The sequence below is a fragment of the Apium graveolens genome, chromosome 3 (assembly GCF_009905375.1).
Source record: "Apium graveolens cultivar Ventura chromosome 3, ASM990537v1, whole genome shotgun sequence".
Classification (NCBI taxonomy): Eukaryota; Viridiplantae; Streptophyta; class Magnoliopsida; order Apiales; family Apiaceae; genus Apium; species Apium graveolens.
The window spans coordinates 71,117,522-71,140,919 of NC_133649.1; the positions used below are offsets into that span (position 1 = coordinate 71,117,522).

The 23,398-nt window shown below is 30.6% G+C and overlaps 2 protein-coding genes across 4 annotated transcripts; both read right to left on the reverse strand.

The window, feature by feature from the left end:
• Positions 1-1,889: 1,889 nt before the first annotated feature.
• LOC141710765 (uncharacterized) lies at positions 1,890-3,875 on the reverse strand. Its single transcript, XM_074513296.1, has 3 exons — positions 3,342-3,875; positions 2,287-2,588; positions 1,890-2,198 (listed from the first exon to the last, which is right to left on the reverse strand). Exons 1-3 carry the CDS (start codon positions 3,777-3,779, stop codon positions 2,036-2,038), a joined length of 903 nt encoding a protein of 300 aa, XP_074369397.1. The 5' UTR covers positions 3,780-3,875; the 3' UTR covers positions 1,890-2,035.
• A 13,859-nt stretch (positions 3,876-17,734) lies between these two features.
• Positions 17,735-20,160, reverse strand: LOC141710766 (uncharacterized protein At2g39795, mitochondrial-like). 3 transcript variants are annotated; one of them, XM_074513298.1, is made up of 4 exons: positions 19,966-20,160; positions 19,652-19,809; positions 18,214-18,497; positions 17,735-18,106 (listed from the first exon to the last, which is right to left on the reverse strand). In XM_074513298.1, the coding sequence occupies exons 1-4, from the start codon at positions 20,048-20,050 to the stop codon at positions 17,944-17,946; spliced, it is 690 nt and encodes a 229-aa protein (XP_074369399.1). In that variant the 5' UTR covers positions 20,051-20,160; the 3' UTR covers positions 17,735-17,943. The 3 variants fall into 3 exon arrangements, with proteins under 3 accessions (XP_074369399.1, XP_074369400.1, XP_074369398.1); XM_074513299.1 differs by having other exon boundaries at positions 18,378-18,497; positions 19,652-20,160; XM_074513297.1 differs by having other exon boundaries at positions 19,652-20,160.
• Between the last annotated feature and the right edge of the window lie 3,238 nt (positions 20,161-23,398).

Consider the following 23,398-nt stretch of genomic DNA (forward strand, 5'->3'; position numbering starts at 1 on the left):
AATGATTACGTAAATTATGTAGAACCTGAAAGATAATTTACTCCAGTAAAATTGGTTATATTTTAAAATTAAAATGTAATTATTGTTTCAAAGTTATTATAGATAAAAGGTATAATTTTCATATGGCAATTTATGATGTGAAATATTATTATAGGTACTTATAGAGTTTAACAAATATAGCCAATAAAAAAGGCCGGGTATAATTATAGCTAAGAGAAATTAACCATTGGAGTGGATTTTTTTTACATAATTTTTATAAATTTATGGCATATTTGACACACTTTTAGTTAAGAATCTTTGTATATTGGAGATGTTCTGAGTGGTGTTGGTTATATTAGTTAACTAAATTGATAGATTACAATTATTATAGCTCATAAAAATGATACATCTTTCAATGATGATATATATATATATATATATAATATTAGTTTGGTAGTCTATATTATATTATATTATAATAGACGAAACATTAAAAGTTTGGTAGTCGGTCGGTTGGTACGTACTTGCTGAAATTATTTAATTACCCTTACCTAATTATTCTAATTCTAATTATTGGTTCGACCAATTCTAATTTTAATTGATATTGAAGTCAGTTTCCTCTATGACTTTACCAATTTCAATTTTATTTTATTTAAATCGAACTCTGTATCACTATAATTTAAATTAAATCCAACTTAATGTGACTCGGGCTAAGATAAAATAATATTACTATCAATCCTCCTAAAAAAATTATACTAATGAACTTGGATAGATAAAATAATATATTTTATTTATCCAGAATAAAAAAAATACATTATTCAATTGATTCAAACTAACAAAAAACTAAAATAAAAATACAATTTTTTACCAACAAAAAAAAATAAATATACTAATTATTCAGTCTAAAATAAATTTATCTTATTGATCCGGATTTAAAAAAAATTAAAATTAAACTAAAAATAATTAGTTTGATTTGGTCGGTGTATTGGCATCGAGCTAAAATAAAATAATGTAAATCACTGATTCGAGATAAATCAAATTAATCTTAGACTAAGTATAATTCGTATCCTATTTATGTGAAATAAAAATTTAAATTTTATTTTAAACATAAATATTTTTTTTAAAATACACTTAGAATTATCAATAAAACTATATTTTTCAATTAGTGACATACATTGCCTTTTTCAAATATTTTTTATAGAGTTATAATATTTTTTTAAGGTTTCAACATAATAGAGACATTATATTTTTACTCTCAATAAAATAATAATTTCGTTATAATAATATTTTTCCCCTAACAATGTTATCACTTTAAATAAGTTTAAATGTTCTAAAAAGTTATAAGTGTAGTTCTATCATTTAAAATTTTACATAAACAAAATTAAAAATTGAATTCAAGTATTTGTTTTCAAAATTATGTAATATTAAAAAACAATTGTGCTGTCCGTGCATCGCATGGCTTTTAAATCGGTTGAGGTACCGATTTAGGATTAATCGGATAATCGGGGAATCGGCGAAAAAATAGGATATATTATAATATTAAATTATTATTTAATATATTATAATATTAGTTATTTATCAACAAATATATACTTATTATATCATAAATTCTGTAAGTATCCATATTTATTTCGTTGAGGGGTATTGCATTGTATCACATGCATGTATGGCAAGGAACTAAAGCGGAAAAAAAAGGTAAATATATACTGATTACATTGAGCCGATTTAATTTTAAGAGTGTATTCATGTTTCTTATTCTACGGGCATAATAAATACAAAAAACCGGCGAATTTGATCTACGGGTAGTATTCTACTACGCCATTCTACTCACAGGTGAAAGAACTTTACTATTAACATTCTTCAGATCATTTAGTCTTAATTATAATAATAATAAACGTAGGTGTCACGCTTGTTTAGTTTCAGAAGGAAAAATAAATATTGAAAGTGAATAATATTCAAACCACGATAGTATTTGCTACTTTTAATTGAACAAAATAAAACCACCACTTTTTGGTCCTTGATCGGATAGAATAATAAATATATAATGCATGCCAAGTTATGCGTCCTCTATCAACTTCTTAAACTTTCCCAAGGCCCTCGTGTTTTCCCTTTCCATCTTGTTCACCATGTACTTATGCAGCATATCTGATGTCTCATCATCAACTCCCCGAACCTGCAGATACGTGTAGAATTCGTCCTGCAGACTCCCTGGCAATTGTCTGTAGTTGGAAATGCAGAATAACTTTAGAGAACCAATGTCATTAAATAGTACATCAAATGAAGTTAATTAGTAAGGACATTGCTTACCCAAATACTATTCCTTCACTATGAGGCCCGTCGCCGGGTACCTTAATTGTATCAATGACAAGATCACCTTCTGATGCAGTGCAATGAAACTCAGCTTTTGTACTGCTAAATATCCGAGAGAAACTAACTTTAACAATCAGTTCCATTACAAAGGGTGGGGGATCTTGGTATCCAACATCATCATAACATGGGTTAAAAACTTCAATGTTGATAATTTCTTTCTTGTACGACCCTTTCAGAGTGACTTTGGCCACACCAGGTTTATCACACTCAACTTCAAATCCACACGGAAGCTTGTTGGCCTACATTAATTACGATAAAATATTAACCATATTCTCAGTTGTAAAGATTGCATTATCTTCCACATACAAATATATCTCACATAAGGAAGAAAAAGTAATTTAATTGATTTAATCTGAAAACAAGACTCTTCGAGCTTTCTGGCCTAGATTTTTCATGAAAAAGATGTTAATATCCTTGTTTCTTTGATATCATGATGCTCATTTCCCTATGTTCCAACAAAAAGTATAAATAATAATAATTTTATGCATACACTAACTAGATTATCCCAAACTTTTTTCATGATCAAACTGAATATGTTTCTTCTAGTATTTACTGGGATAGACACCGATAAATTTTGAAGGAGTTCGGAACATGAGTAAATTAAAATGATAGTATTGGATTAGTGACAGGTGTGATTGTTAGGGTAATAATATTCTACGTACGTATAGAAACGTACGACTATATAGACTTTAGGCTCAAATAAAAACTAGGAAACTTTTGGTCGGAGATACAAATCTACTCATTCAATTACACAAAGCTGCATATCAGGCAAACAAATTCATTGCAAGTGATGTTCTACATTAATTTCCTTATTTTGATAGTATAAATATTATATAATAGTAGTAAAATAATTAATTATGTAACATCATATTAAAGGATTCATTAATAATCGCATGGTATTAAGATTTGAGACTATTATAATTAGGCATGGGAAGATCATAACGAATTTATGAAAATGACGACAAGAAATTGTATAACAAAAAATAACTAACCTGCGGGCTGCTGAACTCAGGTTTGGACATCACTAATTCAATTTGTTTGAGTAACGGATGTTTCTCCTTAACAATCACGACTTCTTCTTCTTCTTCTTCCTCCTCCGCCTGAGAGGACTCTTCTTTACGCTCTTCATTAGCTTTTCGGAGTGACTCGATTTCTCCCCTCATCGATCCGAGTTGAGATAGTATTTCTCGGACGAGTTGGTCATTATTAACGGGCTGCTTGTCAATGGTATGGACAGGTTTAACATCAGAACTCGGGGTTTGGATATTGTTCACGACAGGGGAAGAAGAGAATTGACGAACTGATGATATCGCAGTAGGAACAAACAAGCGGCTGCGCTTAGCAGCAGTGGACAAGTAGCGACAATAGAATTGACTTGCGCTCGTAAGACAAGCAGATGACCTGCGAAGGAGGATAGTTGCTGCCGCCATTCGAGAAGATGAATAATAAGATGGATGCCAAATGAACTAGGGATAGGGCTAGGGATTACGAGAGACTGTATAAATTATAAGCTTCCGAGCCCTTATAAAACTCAATCAACCTTGGTAACCAAGTAAGTTTCAATTTGGTAACTATCGAGTCGTCATACTTATCTCCAATTATTGTACCAATAAATGATTACTCACACATACACGAAGTCTAATTATCTAAATCATTTTAATTAAATGACCGTGATTAGTCACTACCAAATAACTACATGGAGAACATTTTTAATTTGAACACTTCCTCACAGCCTTTTATTCATAAACATATATTGTACCCCTGTCAAAAAAAACATATTTCGTACTAAATAAATTGATGTCCATCCCATAATTTTTTTTATATAAAAAAATTAAACTTCTTTTTCGAGGATCTGTAACATTTGTTCTATGCACTTTTATTGTGCATAATTTCTGTAATTCTCTAAAAATATCTCTTATTTATTTCTTTATGATCCCATCTAGATGTAAATATTAAAGGAAAATGTTAGAGACCCCAATTGTTTACACCAAAAAATTTCTCAAATCTGATGTGTCATATTAAAATTTGGCAACTTTCCTAATAATAACACTACAAGAAATTGGGCTAAATTCGACCGAATTTTTTTGGTCGAATTTCGATTTTGGTCGAAAATAGCTATTTTCGACGAACCAGTTGTTGGTCGAACAAAGGCTAGTCCAAAATAAGGGGTGCGGTCGAATTTAGCTAAATTCGACCGTACTAAATTCGACCGAATAAATTCGACCAACTAAATTCGACCGAAATTGGTTGCAAAAACTCATCCCCAAATTTTTTTGACAAAATTTCATAAAAATTCAAAAATCCCGCCCACAATACTAAATTCAACCAAATCTGGTCAAAACTAATACGCTAAATTCGACCAAATCTGGTCGAAATAAGTTTGCTAAATTCAACCAAATTTGGTAAAATTTAGTATGCGCCAGATTTTTAAAAAACAGCAGCAAAATGCAGCAGAGTGCATTTTGTTGCTCAATTTTTTTTGAAATTTTTCACTAGATTTTTCATAATATAATATTATAAAATAATAACGGACACAATAGTAATTTTTATTTACTAATATTAAAATTACATAAATATGTAATATAGATTTTAAAATACAACAATTCATATCCTTTAATAAGGTTAAGTATATATATATATATATATATTATTTGGAATATACAACATATGGATGAGTGTTTATGTAGTTAGAGAGTAAGGTTAAGTATGAGTGTAATTTTTTATAAGGGAATGAAATTGAATGTGGAATATAAAGAGAAAGAGATGAGAGTGAAAAATTGAATGGTTGGGATGAAAGGAGGGAGAAATAAATGAATGATCAAGATTAATTCAAGTTGGCAATCCATGTGCTTTCTTCTCAGCCAATAGAAGCGTGACAAATGGCAATTCTGAAAAGTGCTAAATTCGACCAATAATGGTCAAATTTACTATTTTCAACCAGATTTAGTCAAAAATAAAACACGGGTAAATTCTACCATTTTTGGTCGAATTTAGCAGTTAAATTTGACTAATTTTGGTCGAATTTAGCACCTAAATTTGACCAATTTAGGTAGAATTTAGTAACTAAATTGAACAACTATTGTAGTATTTAATGCATATGACACATATATTTGTTAAAATATTTAAGATTTTAATATTTAAATAGATTGATTTTTCACATACACACTTAATTTAAATATATATTTTTGTGATATGACAAAATGTTAAAAAAATATTTGATTTTCTATTTTAACAGTCAACCAGTAGTAGTTTAATCGTCATTTATTACTAGTGTCTAACCCTATATTGATATTTTAATTTTTTTTTAAATATATATATATGAATGATCCAAATATACGGATGTCAAGATCTATATATTTTGGTTATGACATTTTTTTAGAAATAAAATAAATTTATTTTGTCTTTTATTTTAACAATCAGCTAATAGTTTGAATATTACTTCTAACAAGTGTTTAGTCCCATATTCATGTTTCAATTTCTTTTAAAAATATATATGAATAATCCAACCGTACGGATGTTAAGATCTATATATATTAATGATATCACAAAATTTTTAGAAAAAAATAAATTTATCTACTTTGCTATTTTAACAGTTAACAAGTAGTCTCACCAGTATTTCTACCTAGTGTTTAATACTATATTGATGTTTCGATTTTTAAAAAAATTATTATGAATGATCCAACCGTACGAATGTCAAGATATATATATATTTTGGTGATGTGACAAAAGTTTTAGAAAAAATAAATTACTTTTGCTTGTTATTTTAACAATCAACCAATAGTTTGAATAGTACTTCTAACTACTGTTTAGTCCCGTATTCATGTTTCAATTTTTTTAAAAATATATATGAATAATCCAACCGTACGGATGTTAAGATTTATATATTTTAATGATATCATAAAACTTTTAGAAAAATATAAATTTATTTAGTTTGCTATTATAACAGTTAACAAGTAGTCTCACCTGTATTTCTTGGTTGATTGTTTAATCAATTTATATATATATATATATATGTATTGGTGTTGTGGAAAAAGTTTCAGAAAAAAATAATTTGATTTTGCTTCTTATTTTAACAATCAACCAATAGTTTGAATAGTATTTCTAACTAGTGTTTAGTCCTGTATTGATGTTTCAATTTTTTTAAAAATATATAAGAATAATTCAGCCGTATGAATGTTAAGATCTATATATTTTAATGATATTACAAACTTTTTAGAAAATATAATTTATTTAGTTTGTTATTTTAACAGTCAACCAGTAGTTTGACCAGTATTTCTTACTAGTTTTTAATCCTATATTGATATTTCAGTTTTTTTAAAAAAAATATTTATGAATGATCCAACTGTATGGATGTCAAAATCTATATATTTTAGTGATATAGCAAAATTTTTAGGAAAAAAATGATTTGGTTTGCTATTTTAATAGTTAAACAGTAGTTTGACTAGTACTTCTTACTACTGTTTAGTCCCATATTCATGTTTTATTTTTTTTTAATATTTATAAATGATCCAACCATACAGATGTCAAGATCGAAATATTCTGGTGATATGACAAAAATTTCAGAAAAAATAATTTATTTTGTTTGTTATGTTAATAATTAACAAATTATGAAAACTTGTTCTTCATAATTATTTAATTAGAAGTTTTTTTATCACCATGATAGGATGTTCTGTAAATTTATATTTAAGCATATGTCTTCTTGATATACCATTTTTTTGTATTTGTTTTAACTAATTAATATTTTTTTAAAATTTTATCAAATATAACACAAATAGAAATTCAACATACTTATATTATACGTATATATGTATATATATCTATATATATTCCTAAATATTTTTTAAACAATGAAAGTGGCTTTCAATTTAAATTTTTTCTTTACATGATATGTACTAACCATTTTAAAAATAAAAACAATTTTTTTAAAAAAAATTGGAAATTTCAACCGATTTCAGTCGCTTTTCGCTAAATTCTACCATTTTTGGTCAAATTTAGTAAAAAACTTTTGGTGCATTTTCTTTAACGGCAAATTTGTTATTTCCATTTATTTTGGAAAAAAAGCGGGAAATTTCCCGCCCAAACCATTTACTAAATTCGACCAAAAATGGTCGAATTTATTTTTTCAAAATTCAAGTTATTGGTGGGAAATTTACCCCCTTTTTTGGCAAATTACTAAATTCGACCGAAAAAAGAGTCGGTCGAATTTAACTGCTAAATTCGACTGTATAAAAAATCGGTCGAATTTAGCTGCTAAATTCGACCGATTAAAAACGACTGTTCCTAAATTCGACCGTAAATGGTTGAATTTACCCGTGTCCCTTAAAATCGACCAAATAAGGTAGAATTTAGCCGCAGTCGTTTTTAGTTGGTCGAAAATACCCTGATTTTCTTGTAGTATAATATGACACCCCGCGTGCATTTATATGCGCCCACGAATTAAAATCAGTCATGTGTTATTTGATAAATTTTTTGGGGAAAATATTTGGGATACCTAACACTACTCAATGTTAAAATACGTTAAAATACGAGGATGGGAAAAGGGAAATAAGTTGAGTAAAAAGACAAATATTTCACTTTAGACTTTAGAGGCCGATGGTTCAATAATTTGCACTACAACAAATCAGGGCTTTTACGACGGTAAAATCATGTCGTCGTAATTATTTACGACGGAAACCATATTATGTTGTAAGTTAATTATTTTATTATTAAAACTACTACTAAAGGAATAAAAAACTACAACCAGCCGCGTAGAAGAACGACGTCGTGTTTAATTTATGACGACATTTTTTTATTTCCGTCGTAAGTTCAATATCTTATCATTATATTATCGTTAAATTTATTACAAAAAGAAAAATAAAAGCTACTGTGAACGATGACATCATTTAATTATAACTTACGACGACCTTTCCGTCATAAATTGTCATTTAATTAAAACTTACGACGGAATTTCCGTCGTAAATTGTCCAACTAACCGCAATAAATGCCACTTGCAAACATTTGTTAGCCGTTCAAAAGTATAATATTTTAAGCAAACTTACGACGGAAAATTGATTTCATCATAAAGTAATCTGTGCAGTGTGCAAAATGCTACTGTCTCTTTTGGAATTTCATTCTTTTCACTTTTTTTTCCTAACAAAAACATATCTTCATATTATTCAAAATACATGATGACATAACAACAAAGATTTCAACGATCTTCAATGTAAGTATTCAATTTTAATCTCCTATTTAATTATTTATATGCATGTAAATATGTAATTTATTATTATATTTGGTTGCATGTTCAACATATATATTTATATATGTGTGTGTGTATGTATGTGTGATTATATGTTATTGACTTAGCATTTTTTTCATTTATAGATGTCTTACGATTCTAGTTGGATCAGTTAACGAATTATTCCCGGTGGTTATGGTTTTACGGAAGAATTTAACAAAGGGGTCAAAGATTTCTTGGCATTTGCAAAACAAAATAGCAAGGAACCGGATAATCCAGAACTTTTGATTATATGTCTGTGTAATACATGTAACAATCAACTCTTTCAACTCATTTCCGATATTGAGTTTCACTTATATGCCGTCGGTTTTCTCGAGACTTATACCATATGGCATTATCATGAAGAAGAAGGTGGCTCAAGGCATGAAGAAATGAATGATCGTGAAAATGTATTTGATGAATATGAGATGTTAAGGGATGCCTTTAGAAGAGAAGAATTTGGAGGTGTCAATAGTATGCACGAGGAGCCAAACGAGCAAGCATCTAAATTCTTATACAATGTGAATAATGTCGGAGAATCAATATATCCGGGCAATACCAAGTACACGCAATTGAAGTTTATAACAAGATTACTACATTGGAAGAATAATAATAAATGTAGTGATAAGGCCTTTGATGAGCTACTCCTCTTACATGGAGATGTGTTTCCGGAAGGGCATAAACTTCCTTTTAATTATTATGGAGTTAAGAAGATGGTCAAGAAGCTAAGCTTGGGATACGAAAAAATACATGCATGTGAGAATAATTGCATGTTGTTCTATGCTGATGATAAATATTTGGAAAATTGTAAGTACTGTGAGTTAAGCAGATACAAAGATGCAACTAATGGCTGGAGTGATACCATTCCGAGAAAGATCTTAAGATATTTTAAGATCACTCCTCGTCTACAGCGTTTGTACATGTCTACTCACACAGCCCAACGTATGAAGTATCACAACAACAGAATTGTGGCTGAAGGGGTTCTTAGTCACCCTGCAGATGGAGAAGAATGGAAAGAATTTGACAAGAACTATCCAGATTTTGCAGCGGATATTCGTAATGTAAGGCTTGGTCTTGCAACTGATGGATTCCCGCCATACAGTAATACTACTATTACTGTATACTCAGTTTGGCCTGTTGTACTACTTGTGTACAACCTTCCACATAACATGTCCATGATGGATCCATACATGTTCATGACATTACTAGTACTTGGGCCGAATGATCCTGGAAGGAATCTGAATGTCTATCTTAGGCCTTTGATTGATGAGCTGATTAGTTTATGGCAGGTTGGTGTGCAGACATATGATGCTTCTACAAAGACCAATTTTATGATGCGGGCAACCTTATTATGGACTATCAGTGACTTTCCCGGGTTGGGTATGGTTAGCGGATGGTCAACCCACGGAAAGATGGCTTGCCATGTTTGTATGGGTGAAGTTAAAGCTAAGTAACTACCGCACAACAGGAAGTCCAGTTTTTATGGGTTATATATGAGGTTCCTAGATAAACGCCAAAGAAATCGACGAAAAGGTCGAGTTATCCGTAACATGTATACTGGTATCACATTCCCACCACCAAGGAAACCACATAGCAAAAAAAGGGCAGATGGATTTGGTGATTCACACAATTGGACACATATCACTAGCTTCTTTGATCTACCATATTGGGATTCATTGCGCCTACGTCATTGTATCGATATTATGCACACGGAGAAAAATGTATTTGACAACATATTTCATACTATTTTATGTGGTGCCAAAACAAAGGATACCACAAGATCAAGAGAAGATTTGACGGCAATGGGCATCATGCAAGAGTTATGGATAAATGGTAGACACAGGCCTAGAGCTAGATACGAACTCACCCGAGATCAGCTGAAATTGTTATGTAAATGGGTACATCGATTGAAACTCCCAGATGGTTGCTCATCAAACTTGAAGAGATGTTGTAAGATAGCTCAATTGAAATTTTAAGGCATGAAGTCACATGATTGTCATGTATTTATGCAAAAGTTGTTGTCTTTTGCATTTCGTGAACTTCTTCCAGATGACATACACAAAGTACTTTGTGATCTTTCAAAATTTTTCAAGGACTTGTGCTCAACTACACTACTTGCATCAAATATTAGACAGTTGGAAAAAACATAGCTGGAATCATTTGTACTTTGGAGACTAAATTATTTCCAGCTTTGTTTGATCCAATGGAGCATCTTCCCGTTCATCTACCCGAAGAGTGCAGACTCGGCGGCCCTGTCCCATCACGATGGGTGTATAATATTGAAAGACTACAACGCAGAATGAAACAAAAAGTAGGGAACAAAGCACGAGTTGAAGGTTCCATTGCAGAAAAATATGTACATGAAGAGTTGACACATTTCTGTTCCATGTACTTTGAGTCTGGAGTTGAGACATCGCACAACTTGTTAGGTCGTAATGTAGTTGATGATCGCTCACGAGATCCACATAAACTCGAGGCATTTACATATCCGGTAGAGCTCCTCGGAGCATATACTGGTGACCATTTGGATGTGGATTCCCTACACGTTGCAGTACGTTATATTCTCACTAACATGCGTGAAGTAGCATTCTATATCACGTAAGCAATCAAATATTTTCATTCATAATTCATACTTTGAAATATTATTCACTAACATATGATGATTACTTTTTTCAGTATGTTCGAAGAAGATGTTCGCAGTCGTAATACATATATATTGAGTGATACTGAGATGGATACAATGTTAAAGGCACATTTCGGGACATGGTTGCAAAATAAGGTATTTTATTAAATGCACAAATTGTATCAATTAAAAAAATATATTTATATACTTGTGTTTGATGTGACTATTCCATTTTAGGTACAACACAACTACGAAAAATTTCAATACCTATTGCAAGGCCCAGCTTTCTATGTGCTTTCTTACAAAAGATGCAAGGTCAACGGATACTCATTCAACCTAGGAAAATCAAGCTCTGGTATACTTGTGAAGGGTAGTTGTTATGGTGATACTGGAATCGATTACTACGGGACTTTGCAAGAGGTTCTCAAACTAACATATGGTGGCGGAAATCAAGTGATTTTATTTAGATGTCATTGGTCTGATCATGTTAGGGGTGTAAAGAAACACAAAAATGGAGTGCTCTTAATTGATCTTAATTCAAAACTAAAAGGAAATGATGTTTACATTCTAGCAAGTCAAGCCACACAAGTGTACTATGCTCCTAGTGTGAAGAATCCCGATAGCAATATTCACAGAATCATCACATGTAGACCTCAATTATTGAGTGAAAGAACATGGAATGTTGATGTTGAACCCCTACAAGAAGAAGTCTCAAATACCATTGCATTAGATTTTTCCTCAAGGTCGTTATTTGTTGATTTTTCACAATATTAAATGGAAGAAGAGCAAGAAAAAGAACAAGAGCAACCAAATCAAGTGGAAAGTGAAGATGAAGAAAATGCAAGGGAAGGTGAAGAAGAAGAAGAAGATGGTTATGATAGTATTGATGTTGAGAGTGAAAATGAGTAAAAATATATTTTTATCATTTTAGGCTAATTTATAATTATAACTCATATAATGTATTCTTAATTTTGATATATGAATAATTTGGCTGAATATAATAAACCCTACTAATCAAAGATTATCTAATTAATCATTATAATATGTCTCTATTCCCTAATTGTAATTCCTATATTTTAGATTGCCAATATTGTATCATTATATCTAAGAATATTTTTTTTTTGAGGAATCTAAGAACATTTTTAATAGCACCTTCAAGGGACGTCAACTTTGTCACCTAATTAATAATAATGTATTTTATATTATCTTTTTTCTCATATCATTTTTAGCACTTTTCATAAGAGTAGACATTTCTTGATTTAAATGTAGTGAGTAGTGATGCACAAATATTATAAGAGTAATGTTGACCTAAAACTTAGACAAATCTTGATCTAGAACGATTTATAATCATATGTATACCTTAGGAAAATTAGTGTTTTCAGCATATTTCGTATTATAATAATTGAGTTTATGAACTCCCCTTCTTGTAATGCAACACTGCAACTGCTGCTGGCAACTGCTGCTGGCTGCTGCATACTGCATAGTTAGGAACTATTAAATTACTGTCCAATGTACATTATATAATAACTACTACTACTGATGTATAAACACATAATAGCTCTGTGATTTTTAGGGTCTTACTTAGTAGAACACTGTCATCCAGGGAGCGTAAACTAAGCAAGGCACAGTTGTATTCCTTAAAAATAAATGATAAATAGAAAACTGATAACAATCTTCAGATTATAACTAATAAAGCTAAAATGATAAATAGAAATTTGTGTAATTTTTTCGTAACTTGAATTTAATTCAGAGGACTAATTTTAGGGTATGATGTTAGCAAGTGCAGAGAACCAATAATATATAAAAAAGTTTATTCATAAATCTCTCATTTGTTAGAGTGTAAAGGGGTTTATTACATTTGAATTGGGTTATGCTTTGATGCTACTGTGATTTAACAAACACAAATACACGTGTTCCATTTTTTAACTTTCAGGAGCGCTACATTAATATATGTGAAAAGAAAGGTGTTGATCCTAAGGAGACCCAAATTCAGAGTTGGATAGAGGCAGTGGGAGGTGTTCGGAAGAACACCATTCTTGAACATCCACGGGTTCGAGCCTCTGATGTTTATGGTATATTTCTGTGATAGTACTTGAAATCTTTAAAATAATAGAATTATTGCATATAATTTGTTCTCCGTATTAACATATATGTGTTATATTGTTATAGAGTTTGAGGGACGTCCCCCACCGCCTCGAAAAGGAGAAGGAAGCTCCGGAAGATCAGCCTTGGCTCGAATACAAGATGAAATGTTCATGCGCATCGTGGATCAGACCTTGGCCCAAGCTCGAGCCAATCCGGAAGAGTATTCGTTGACTCCCGAGAAGATCCGTCTTTTAGCATAAGATGTGGTGGAAGGAGACTCGTCACTACTTGAAGACCATCCTATTACGAGATAAACACGCCTAGCCATTGTCACGGTCGTGGTGGAGGTGCTAAATAATATTTATAAGACGGATGGACCAGGAGCTGTCAAGGTAAAACTTGTCGTTAGTATTTTCTTTTTTCTTAAATGAGAATATATATGTATGCTAATGTTTATACTTGCTACATTTGTACCCGTTTTTATACCCGTTTTTTACTTATCTTTATTCTAGATTAGCAACATTTTAGGATTAGTAAAATTTAAAGATAAAATAATTATGATTATTAAATAGGAGATTAAAGTAGATTTCTTGAATTGCAGGTGGTTTGTGATGCTTTTTTTTGTCAAATTATGACCTGAAGAAAAGTGAAAAGTTACTATATATATATTCATAAATTTGTAATTTTATTTCTCGGTCATAAAGTTACTATATATATATATATGAAATTTAAGATTAGGAATCATATTAAGCAATGGTAAACACAAGGAATCATATGAAATTATTTTATATAAAATATTATGATAATGTTAAATTAAAACAGATTAAGTAAATTGTAGATATACTTTGTCCACTTGCAAGGGTGATTAGGAATCAATGCTAGCTATGACATAGACTGCGATTTCAAAGTATTTAATTTATTTGGTTCAATTATACAGATAAGTCATGTAGTTCAGTTAGTACAGATAAGCCATATATTTTCTTGAACTGTTGCTTAGTTGATCAAAAATTTTATACCAGGAGTTTGTATCTATTACAAGTTCACCACAAAATTATCTATAATAATTTTGTTAACTTATTTTGTGTACATTGTAAGGGAAGACCATAGCTACAGAAAATGACAGTGATGGTGGTGGGAGCGACAGTGAGAGTACTGAGTCGGAAGATGATCGTGATATGAGTGCTTCAGCTTATGATCGTGTTCCCCGTGGCGGTCCAGTTATTAGGGGTTGAATGTTAGTTAGCGTTAATATATCTTATGAATGTTTATAAGATAATCCAAATTATGTTTGTAAACTGAATTTGGGTTTTTGGATGTTTGTACATATAAGTTTGCGTATGATACTCTAGGCTTTTGCTTGTGAACGAGTACGGATTTATGGTCACATTAATATTATTTTGGTATTTTGACTTGTAGTGTTAATTATAAATGTTGGTAGTGCTTGGTTAAATAATTGAAAGGCAGGTTTAGAATTTAATTTGGAAGCCAAAAATGGCTGGAAATCAAAAGGTCAGAATATGCTTTTCTGGAAATACAAACTTACGACGACTGTTCATAACATATTTCGTCGTATTTTACTTCATTTAAAAACCAAATACGATGTTTATACCGTCGGAAGTTAACAACCTACGACGTAAAATTTCGTCGTAATAAAAGCTCAAATTTATTACAGGTGGGTCCCACTTCATAACATACGACGATATTCCTGTCGGAAGATACTAACATACGACGGAATATTTCATCGTAATAAAAGCTCAAATTTATTACAGGTGGGTCCCGCTTCATAACATACGACGACATTTCTGTCGGAAGATACTAACATACGACGAAATATTCCGTCGTAAGTTTTTATTATTATTTAACTCCAGAAGTGGGTCACAGTGTTTTAACTTACGACGCAATTCAAATTTGTGACGAAATTTCGAACTTTCTACTCGACCAAAAATGACGGAAAAAAACCGTCGTAATTGGCTCAATTACGACGGTTCCCGAACAAAAAAAACGTTGTAAATGCCCCGTTTTGTTGTAGTGTTGTTTACTCTTCTACGTGTATAGAAAATTAGGGAACATAACATAATTAAAAGTTTTTTTAGATAATTACAGAATTAAAAGTTGTTTCAATGTTACGAATATTGATTAAGTTTTAAATAAAACTGAACCTGTACACCCTTCCGGATGTATAGAAAATTATGAAACAACGTATAATTAAAAGAGCGGCTCCATTATTTGCGTGATAATGTTCCGTATTGTGTACAATTATGTTTCGTGTATTAATATAAATTCGAACCCGAACTGAATTTACATTCATATACCAATTTAATTATAATAATCTGAAACTAATATTTTCGTGTTGACCCGTTTTAGTACATTAAAGTACACTAATTATATAAAAAAATTAATTATTAAAAAATACAATAGATAATTAAATGGACTTGGACAGTTTATAATAAAGTTCTGTATACAATGCATGAAACAAGTTAAAATGTTCTACCATACAACAAACTATAAATTATTAAACATTAAATTGAAATTAAAAACATAAAGCTAGCACAAAAAAAATATAAAATCAACGACTTGATCTTCTTCTTTTTTTGCGTCCACGAACATTAATCTGAACACTAATCTGAAAATAAATAGCAAACATTTGGTTTACCATTAAAATATCTTAAAAAGAAAAAAATATATAATATGAAGAGTGGTATTTAGTACATATATGTATGCTAATATAAAATATAGTTCTATAATTTATTTTTAGAGTTTTCTTTTTTATATATATATAAAAGTTTAAAAATTATATTTTTATTTAAAAAAAAAAATTAAAATTATTTAGGGAACCATGATTTAAAGAAGTCTTAAAATGCGTTTCAATCCCCCGTCACCCAATGTAAAAAAGTCCGGGGAACGATGGGAGTATTATATATTTTTAAAACTTTAAAATTTTATATATTTCATTTACTTTCGTTCCGTGTCGTATACCTATATTAGAAACTCAAATCTGACACTAATTATATTCTTGTATATTTGTATTTGTGTACTTCGTGTGTGTACCAAATTTTTGAACTCAAATACTAATTATTCGTATCGTTTCGTACCGTATTTATATGTCGTATACCAGTATTGTCGCGTCTACGTCTAGTTACATGTTGAATAGTTAAATTATAAATAAAAATATTTAAGCACAAGAGAATATATATGAAAGTGACATTAAATTTGACTATTTATATTTGAAAGTTTTTTCCAAAGAAAAATTGGAACATCATAAATATGCATTGCATCTTACCGATTAATCAATGTTTATAACTTAAATATTGCAGTTGAAAAACTTTTTGTTTTGAAAATATGTAACTATATATATTACTCCAATTAGTTTAGTTCATATTATATATACTAACTTAGTACCGTCGTGCAATGTACGGGAAACTTAATCCTATTAATTACAATTTTGTATATTTAAAATAATTTTTACATAAATTATTTTGTAAGAATTGTAAAATAATATCTACATACAATTTTTTATTATTAATTTTTTTTATTTTAACTAATAATGTATTTTTTTTTCTAAAATAACACATTTTTCTAAATTTAAAATCTTCAAATTTTGTATATTCTATTTTAGGCAATGTAACTAAATTTTATTATATGTATATAATTTTTCATTTTTCATGTAAAAATTATAAAATAACATATTGGAATCCCAGTCACATTTTTTAGTAAATAATTTCCAAATTAATAGCATTTTTAATTTCTTTTAATATAATTATAAGGAATAATTTCTAATTATACTTCTAAAAGGAAAACCAAAGTATACCATAATAAAATTTTTACACTAAGTTTTAAATTTTTTAATGAAAATTTTGAATATTTTATTAATTTATTTTTCAAAGTGCTTTTCAAAATAATAATTTTATTGAATTGTATTTGATACAATTAATAAGAAGACTTAGAAATCATAAATTTAAAAGAAAACTTTTAATAATTATTACTTGTTCCTAAGTAATTTTAGTGTCTAGATATATATAGAATACATAGATATTATATATGTATTAGTTTTATATATATTATCATACTTTACTTTTACATTTTTAAGGTCGTAGGCATATAGAGTGTTCAAATGGATTTATTTATCCATGAGCAGTGTACCGTACCATTAAAATTCTCTTACTCTAATTATATAGAGGATATAATTATCATTATTACTCAAGGCATGAAGTTGATAATGCAGATCTAAAATCCATTTTTCCTGCATGTGTTAAGCGCTAATTACTGAAAAAGAATGATAAACATTTGTTGTCTCCAAACTGAGTTCCTAGCTGAAAGACGGTTATGCGTTTCATCCCTTTTATGGTTTATGTAGAGAGAAGAGAGTTGGCGTAATAAATTTCCAAATAATCTTGAATACTTCCACGTGAATATACAGAGAATGACGCAAAACGTAGGTGATTAATTTACTACTATATAAAATCACTTGAAAAAGTTATCAGCGAAAGTTCTACATATGTTTACTGCCCAGCTGGGCAAAAACTATTAAGATAAAATATTTATAACCATGAACTTACCTTTTTAGTACAAATAAGAAGAAACTAAAAGATTATAACAGGTGCTAAGTGACAGTTATGCCAAACTTAATTAGTTATGCCGCCTCTACCATTTTCCTAAAACTTTCCAGTCCCCTCAAGTTTTCTCTATTCGTCCTGCCGACCATGTACTTATATAAGAAAGCTGCATTGTGTTTATTTACTCCTCGTATCTCCAGGTATTTGTAAAATTCGTCTTTCAGATTCTTCGGCAAGTTGCTGGTATAGGATTAAAAGGATGTTAATTTTCAGAAAACAAACATCACTAGTTAACAAATGATTAAATGCAGGTATAATTGAAGATTATAAATCAAGTGAACACTTACTAGAAAAGTATTCCATGCTCAGTTCCATTGGGCTCCTTTATTTTCTCAATTTCAAATCCGTTACTCGTAAGTGTGCAATGAAACACTGCTTCTGTACTGTTAAAAAACCCAGAGAAACGCCCAGACAAAGTAACTTTAACAGTTAGTAGCATCACATAATATACCGGGATAGAGAGCTCTATATTGATGATTTCATTCTCATGCGTCCTTTTCAGAGAGACAACCGCTGCGCCAGGTTTATCGCTTTGAACTTCAAATCCATGTGGAAGCTGCAGGTTCTCAGACTACAAAAAATAAAACTACATTATTAAATCTCCTAACAGGTACAGGCTTGAAAACTTTCAGAAGACGCTGTGCCATCTTCTTATAAGTAATTATTGGGATATGTTTTATAACAAACGTATATACTATAGCATATAAACCTGCTCTTTTTTCGCGGTAGTTACTATTACTATAATATGTTATAGAATTCGCTTTTGGTGAACCATCTACCTATATTTCCATCTGCCTCCTATATATTAAGTGCTACATATTGCAACTAGTTCTTGATTAAAAATTGCTTTTAACTTTCAAAATTGTGAAATAACAGCTATTTAAAAAATGGAATTACAAACAAAGCAGGTTCATTAATTATCAAGAGAGTTTGGAGTACCATGAAAAATCTTCTTCTGAAGAAATTGTAACATTACTGTCTAAGTTTGGATTATAAAACATTCAAGATTAAAATCTAATTCACTATATAATTAGAATAAAATCAGTATCACATAACAGACTAAAGGCAGTTTAAGTAAAGCCTATGTATAAGGGAGATAAATATCCTAACCCCTCGTTGTTTCAGCCTTACTTATTTTAAAATTGTTGATTTATTATAAATTACAGATTATTTATTTCTGATCTCTTTGTTTTATAAACTGTATTCCAAATCCGTACTGGGCGTTTGGCTCATGCCGTATTCTTTTTCTGGCAGGTGCTTAGGGGGATCTGGGACTGTGTGATGGAGAGTTACCCTTTATTTCGTTTTTAGGATTTCAGACTTCTATCATTATTTAGACTTAATTTTTTATTAGAGATTTCAGCATTTATATTATTGGTTTAGACATTTTGAAGATTTAATATCATTTTTTAGACTGTTAAATTATTGTTAGAAATTTATTAGTGCTCTGTTTGCAGGTTTTTGGATTTTAAGTAATATCTCTCTACTATTATAAGAAGGGGGTGTTACAATAAATCAGTTCTCGGAATACATACAAGAAAAGAACGGAGGTTAAAGTTCTCTACAACTTCTCTACCCCGAAACTTCATATTTCCAATTACGAATTCATATTTGATCAACAATTCAACATATCATGCATACAGAAAGCAGTACAGCATGTATACGTAAGAAACTAAAGAACAAAATTCGATGTAATCTTATAGAAACAAAAATACACTAGCTGACCTCGCGTTTCAACTCTTCGGATTTTGACATCTCTAGTTGGATGTTTTTGAGTAACGGATGCTTCTCTTTGACGACCACAACTTCTTCAATCGGTGGCTCCTTTTTGCCTTCTCTTTCTCTACGAAAAGATTCAATTTCTTTCCTCACTGATTCGATTTCTGCTAAGATTTCAGTAATACAAGGTTGGTTATTAGCAGGCTCATGAATATTGTCTCTGACAGTTAATTCATTGGAATTCAAAGGAGAAGATGAAGAGAATCGATGAGCAGAAGAAACAGAAGTTGGAATAATAGTACAGATCGGCTTAGCAGCACCGGATAAGTAGCGGCAAAAAAATTGACTTCTACTGCCGATAAGACTTGCTGATGACCTACGAAGAAGAACGGTGGATGCGGCCATTAGAGGTATATTATTATGAAGCGAAGGAATAAATTGACCAATAATTTTCCAAAGCTTTTATAAATTTTTTAGGGTTGGGAGACTTTATAATAGAAGCATGCGGGTCTCCAACTGTTGCTGCAACTTTAACCAACACTGATAACCAAGCAATTTTCTAGATGGTAACATATATCGACCAAAATTTTTTGGATGCTTATCTTAATTAAAACCTTACAAGGCTATAACCCATGCCTATTTTTAATGATATATCATTAAATTAATTTTGTGTTAATATTTTATTCAATAAGTTTGTTAAAAGAATAAAAAATGTTCTAATATTTTTTGTCAAATAAATCTATCCCTCTATACTATATTATAATAGACAAAACATTAAAAATTTGGTAGTCAGTCGGTACTTGCTGAAATTACTTAGTTACCCTTATTTATTCAATTATTTGACACTAATTGAAATTAAAATTATCCTTATTTAATTCAAATTAAAATTTATTTTATTTGACATGAAATATAACTGTATCTACTCGATATCGATCTACAAACAAACATAGAAAACATATCTTAAGCATAATATATTAGGTAATTAGGAAAAAGTAAACATGAGCGTGAGGGGGAGAGACCTTCAGGATATATAGATTATGGTACAAGAATCAAAATTGAGAGTTTCAACCGTTAGCCTAACCCATCTATACTATATTATAATAGACGAAATATTAAAAGTTTGGTAGTCGGTCGGTCGGTACTTACTGAAATTACTTAGTTACCTTTATTTATTCAATTATTTGACATTAATTGAAATTAAAATTATCCTTATTTAATTCTAATTAAAATTTATTTTTATTTGACATGAAATATAACTGTATCTACTCGATATCGATCTTTAAAGAAATATAGAAAACATATCTTAAGCATAATATATTAGGTAATTAGAGAAAAGTAAACACGAGCGTGAGGGAGAGAGACCTTCAGGATATATAGATTATGGTACAAAAATCAAAATTGAGAGTTTCAGCCGTTAGTCTAACCCATTCACGCCTCTAATTAGCCGAAAACAAAATATGCCATAACAAACTCTTCGTAATTTATTTGAAAAGGGATTAAAATAATGTATACCGGTATACATAAATGGTCTTTACCAACACGCAAAAGTGAAGTTGTCACGAAAAATGTTGCCTTATATCAGTATAATCAAATAAAGGAGATATATGGCAACAACATAGTCGAATGTTGTCAATTATGTTGCCTTAGATTCTCTATGCCAACATCTTTAGTGATGTTGCCTTCGACAAATGAAAAATTGTATAAAAAAAGCGGGGTAAAAAGTCCGCCATCACAAAAATAGCAAGCCCGCTAAACAAAATAAAAAAGACCCCCTCAGTTATTGACAAAATGACGTCATTTTACGACAGAACGACGTCGTTTACTCAGAACAAACAAAAACTCCTGTTCGAACACTCTAACAAAATCAATTGTCCTAAAATTCACAAACACAAACTCTCACACACTCTCTCACAAACACTCTCTCACTCACAAATCTCTCCGTTCAACCTCTCCGTTCAACTCTTCCTCTCGCCGTCAAAGCTCTTCCTCTCTCACTCACAAACACTCGCAACCTCTCCGTTCAATCTCTCGCCGTCGAAGCTCTGCATGTAAACACTTCCTCTCGCCGTCGAAGCTCCGGGTCGCCGTATGTTCGTCGAAGCTCTTCCTCTCGCCGTTTGAAAGCTCCAGGTCTCCATTTGTTCTCCGTTTCGCAGCTCTTCCTCTCTAATTAAAGGTGCAAATCTTAATTTTAATTTGTTAATAAACCCTAATTTTTAGGGTTTTTATAATTTGTTTACAAACTCTAATATTTGGGGGTTATTTTATTTGTTAATTTTGGGAGGGGGTTTAAACCCTAATTTTTGGGAATTTTAATTGTTGTGTGCCATGTTTATTCTTGGGGGATTTGTTAATTTTGGGGTTACACGTGTGCCCTATTTTTTGGGGGATTATGTTTTTCGTTTTTCTGTTTTTTGTACATGTGTGCCCTATTTTTTATAGTACAGAACATATAGTACTCTTTCTTCTCTTTGTATGTATTTTGCAATTTATTGAGATTATGATATGTATTTTTTCCATCTGTGTTAATGATGTTTGATATTTTGTGTTGTGTTTTAAAATTTGATTGTAGTGTTTAATCTAATGTCGTATCTTCCTTTTGGTTTTTGTTTGAAAGTATTAGCTAGTTTGTGTGGATTGTGTTTAATCTTGGAATTATCTGTATGGATAATTGTAAGCCTCTTAGTTTTGATTACGAGATGTTAAGTGCAAAATGTTTGGAGCCAAAGAGCTAAAAAACAAAAGAAGATGTTAGTCAGGTAAAAGATTAAGGCCACTGAAAAAATTCACATGTAAATGAACCAGATTACGGGTGTAGCATAAGTGTAACAGTGGTGTACATAAGTGTGTTGGTTGTTATGTTAAAACACGCAAAAGAGATGCCAAACGAGAATATAAGTTACCTACTGATGCGATTGAAAAGAAGATTGTAAGTTATTGTTTATGTTTATGTTATCATTTATGTTATATGTTTATGTTGGCGATATATATTTGGCATTCCATTCAGTTGAATTTGAAGAACTGAAGCTGTATCTACTTTACCATTTCTGCAAATTTGAACGAAATGATGAGCAATGGATAAAACTACGAACGATAGTGTAAAAGTAGTACGAATTGAATTATTTTCAGGAAAACAAAGAGTGTAAAGGTTTATATAATTTTCATCATTCTGATGCTTTGATTTTTAATACTCGTATATATTTATTCTATTCCCGAAACATTGGTGTCGCCATGTTGGTCTTTGCCATGGTTTATAAAATGTAAACAAAATGTAGTAACCCGATTATTACTCAGTTTAACATGTTAAATCTGATACACGAGAATCAATTAATAACTGCTTATTTGTTATATGTTATATAAGTGACATGCACATTGTTTATATATATGTTATTGTTTTAACTTTTTTCTTGCAGGATGATGTTAAGAAAATTCTCAAGGAGGGCAATGTTGACGCTGCTAATGAACTTGTTCGTGGTGGTAAGGAACACAGTCGCTCTTATTTAGTAGGGAGACTTATTCGAAAGAAGGAATCAAAGGGTAAATCTGCAACACCTGCATCATCCATCTCTGATCTGTACTTGGCAAGCTTGACTGAAAAGATCCGGAATGAAGTTAAGCAAGAGATGGAAGAAAAGATGGATCAGAAAGTCTGAGAGGTCTGAGAGCTTCGAGACAGTATCAAGGTGATGATGTTCAAGTTAGCAGAATAAAATCCACAGCTGCAGATTGATGTTGAAGAGCTGAGCAAGCAGC

Coding starts and splice junctions, on each gene's coding strand:
- LOC141710765 (XM_074513296.1), bottom strand. CDS start 3,779: ATGGCGGCAGCAACTATCCTCCTTCGCAGGTCATCTGCTTGTCTTACG. Junction 2,589..3,341: donor CTGAGTTCAGCAGCCCGCAG/GTTAGTTATTTT, acceptor TAATTAATGTAG/GCCAACAAGCTTCCGTGTGG. Junction 2,199..2,286: donor AGTGAAGGAATAGTATTTGG/GTAAGCAATGTC, acceptor TTCCAACTACAG/ACAATTGCCAGGGAGTCTGC.
- LOC141710766 (XM_074513297.1), bottom strand. CDS start 20,050: ATGGCCGCATCCACCGTTCTTCTTCGTAGGTCATCAGCAAGTCTTATC. Junction 18,498..19,651: donor CCGAAGAGTTGAAACGCGAG/GTCAGCTAGTGT, acceptor TATTTTTTGTAG/TCTGAGAACCTGCAGCTTCC. Junction 18,107..18,213: donor GAGCATGGAATACTTTTCTA/GTAAGTGTTCAC, acceptor ATCCTATACCAG/CAACTTGCCGAAGAATCTGA.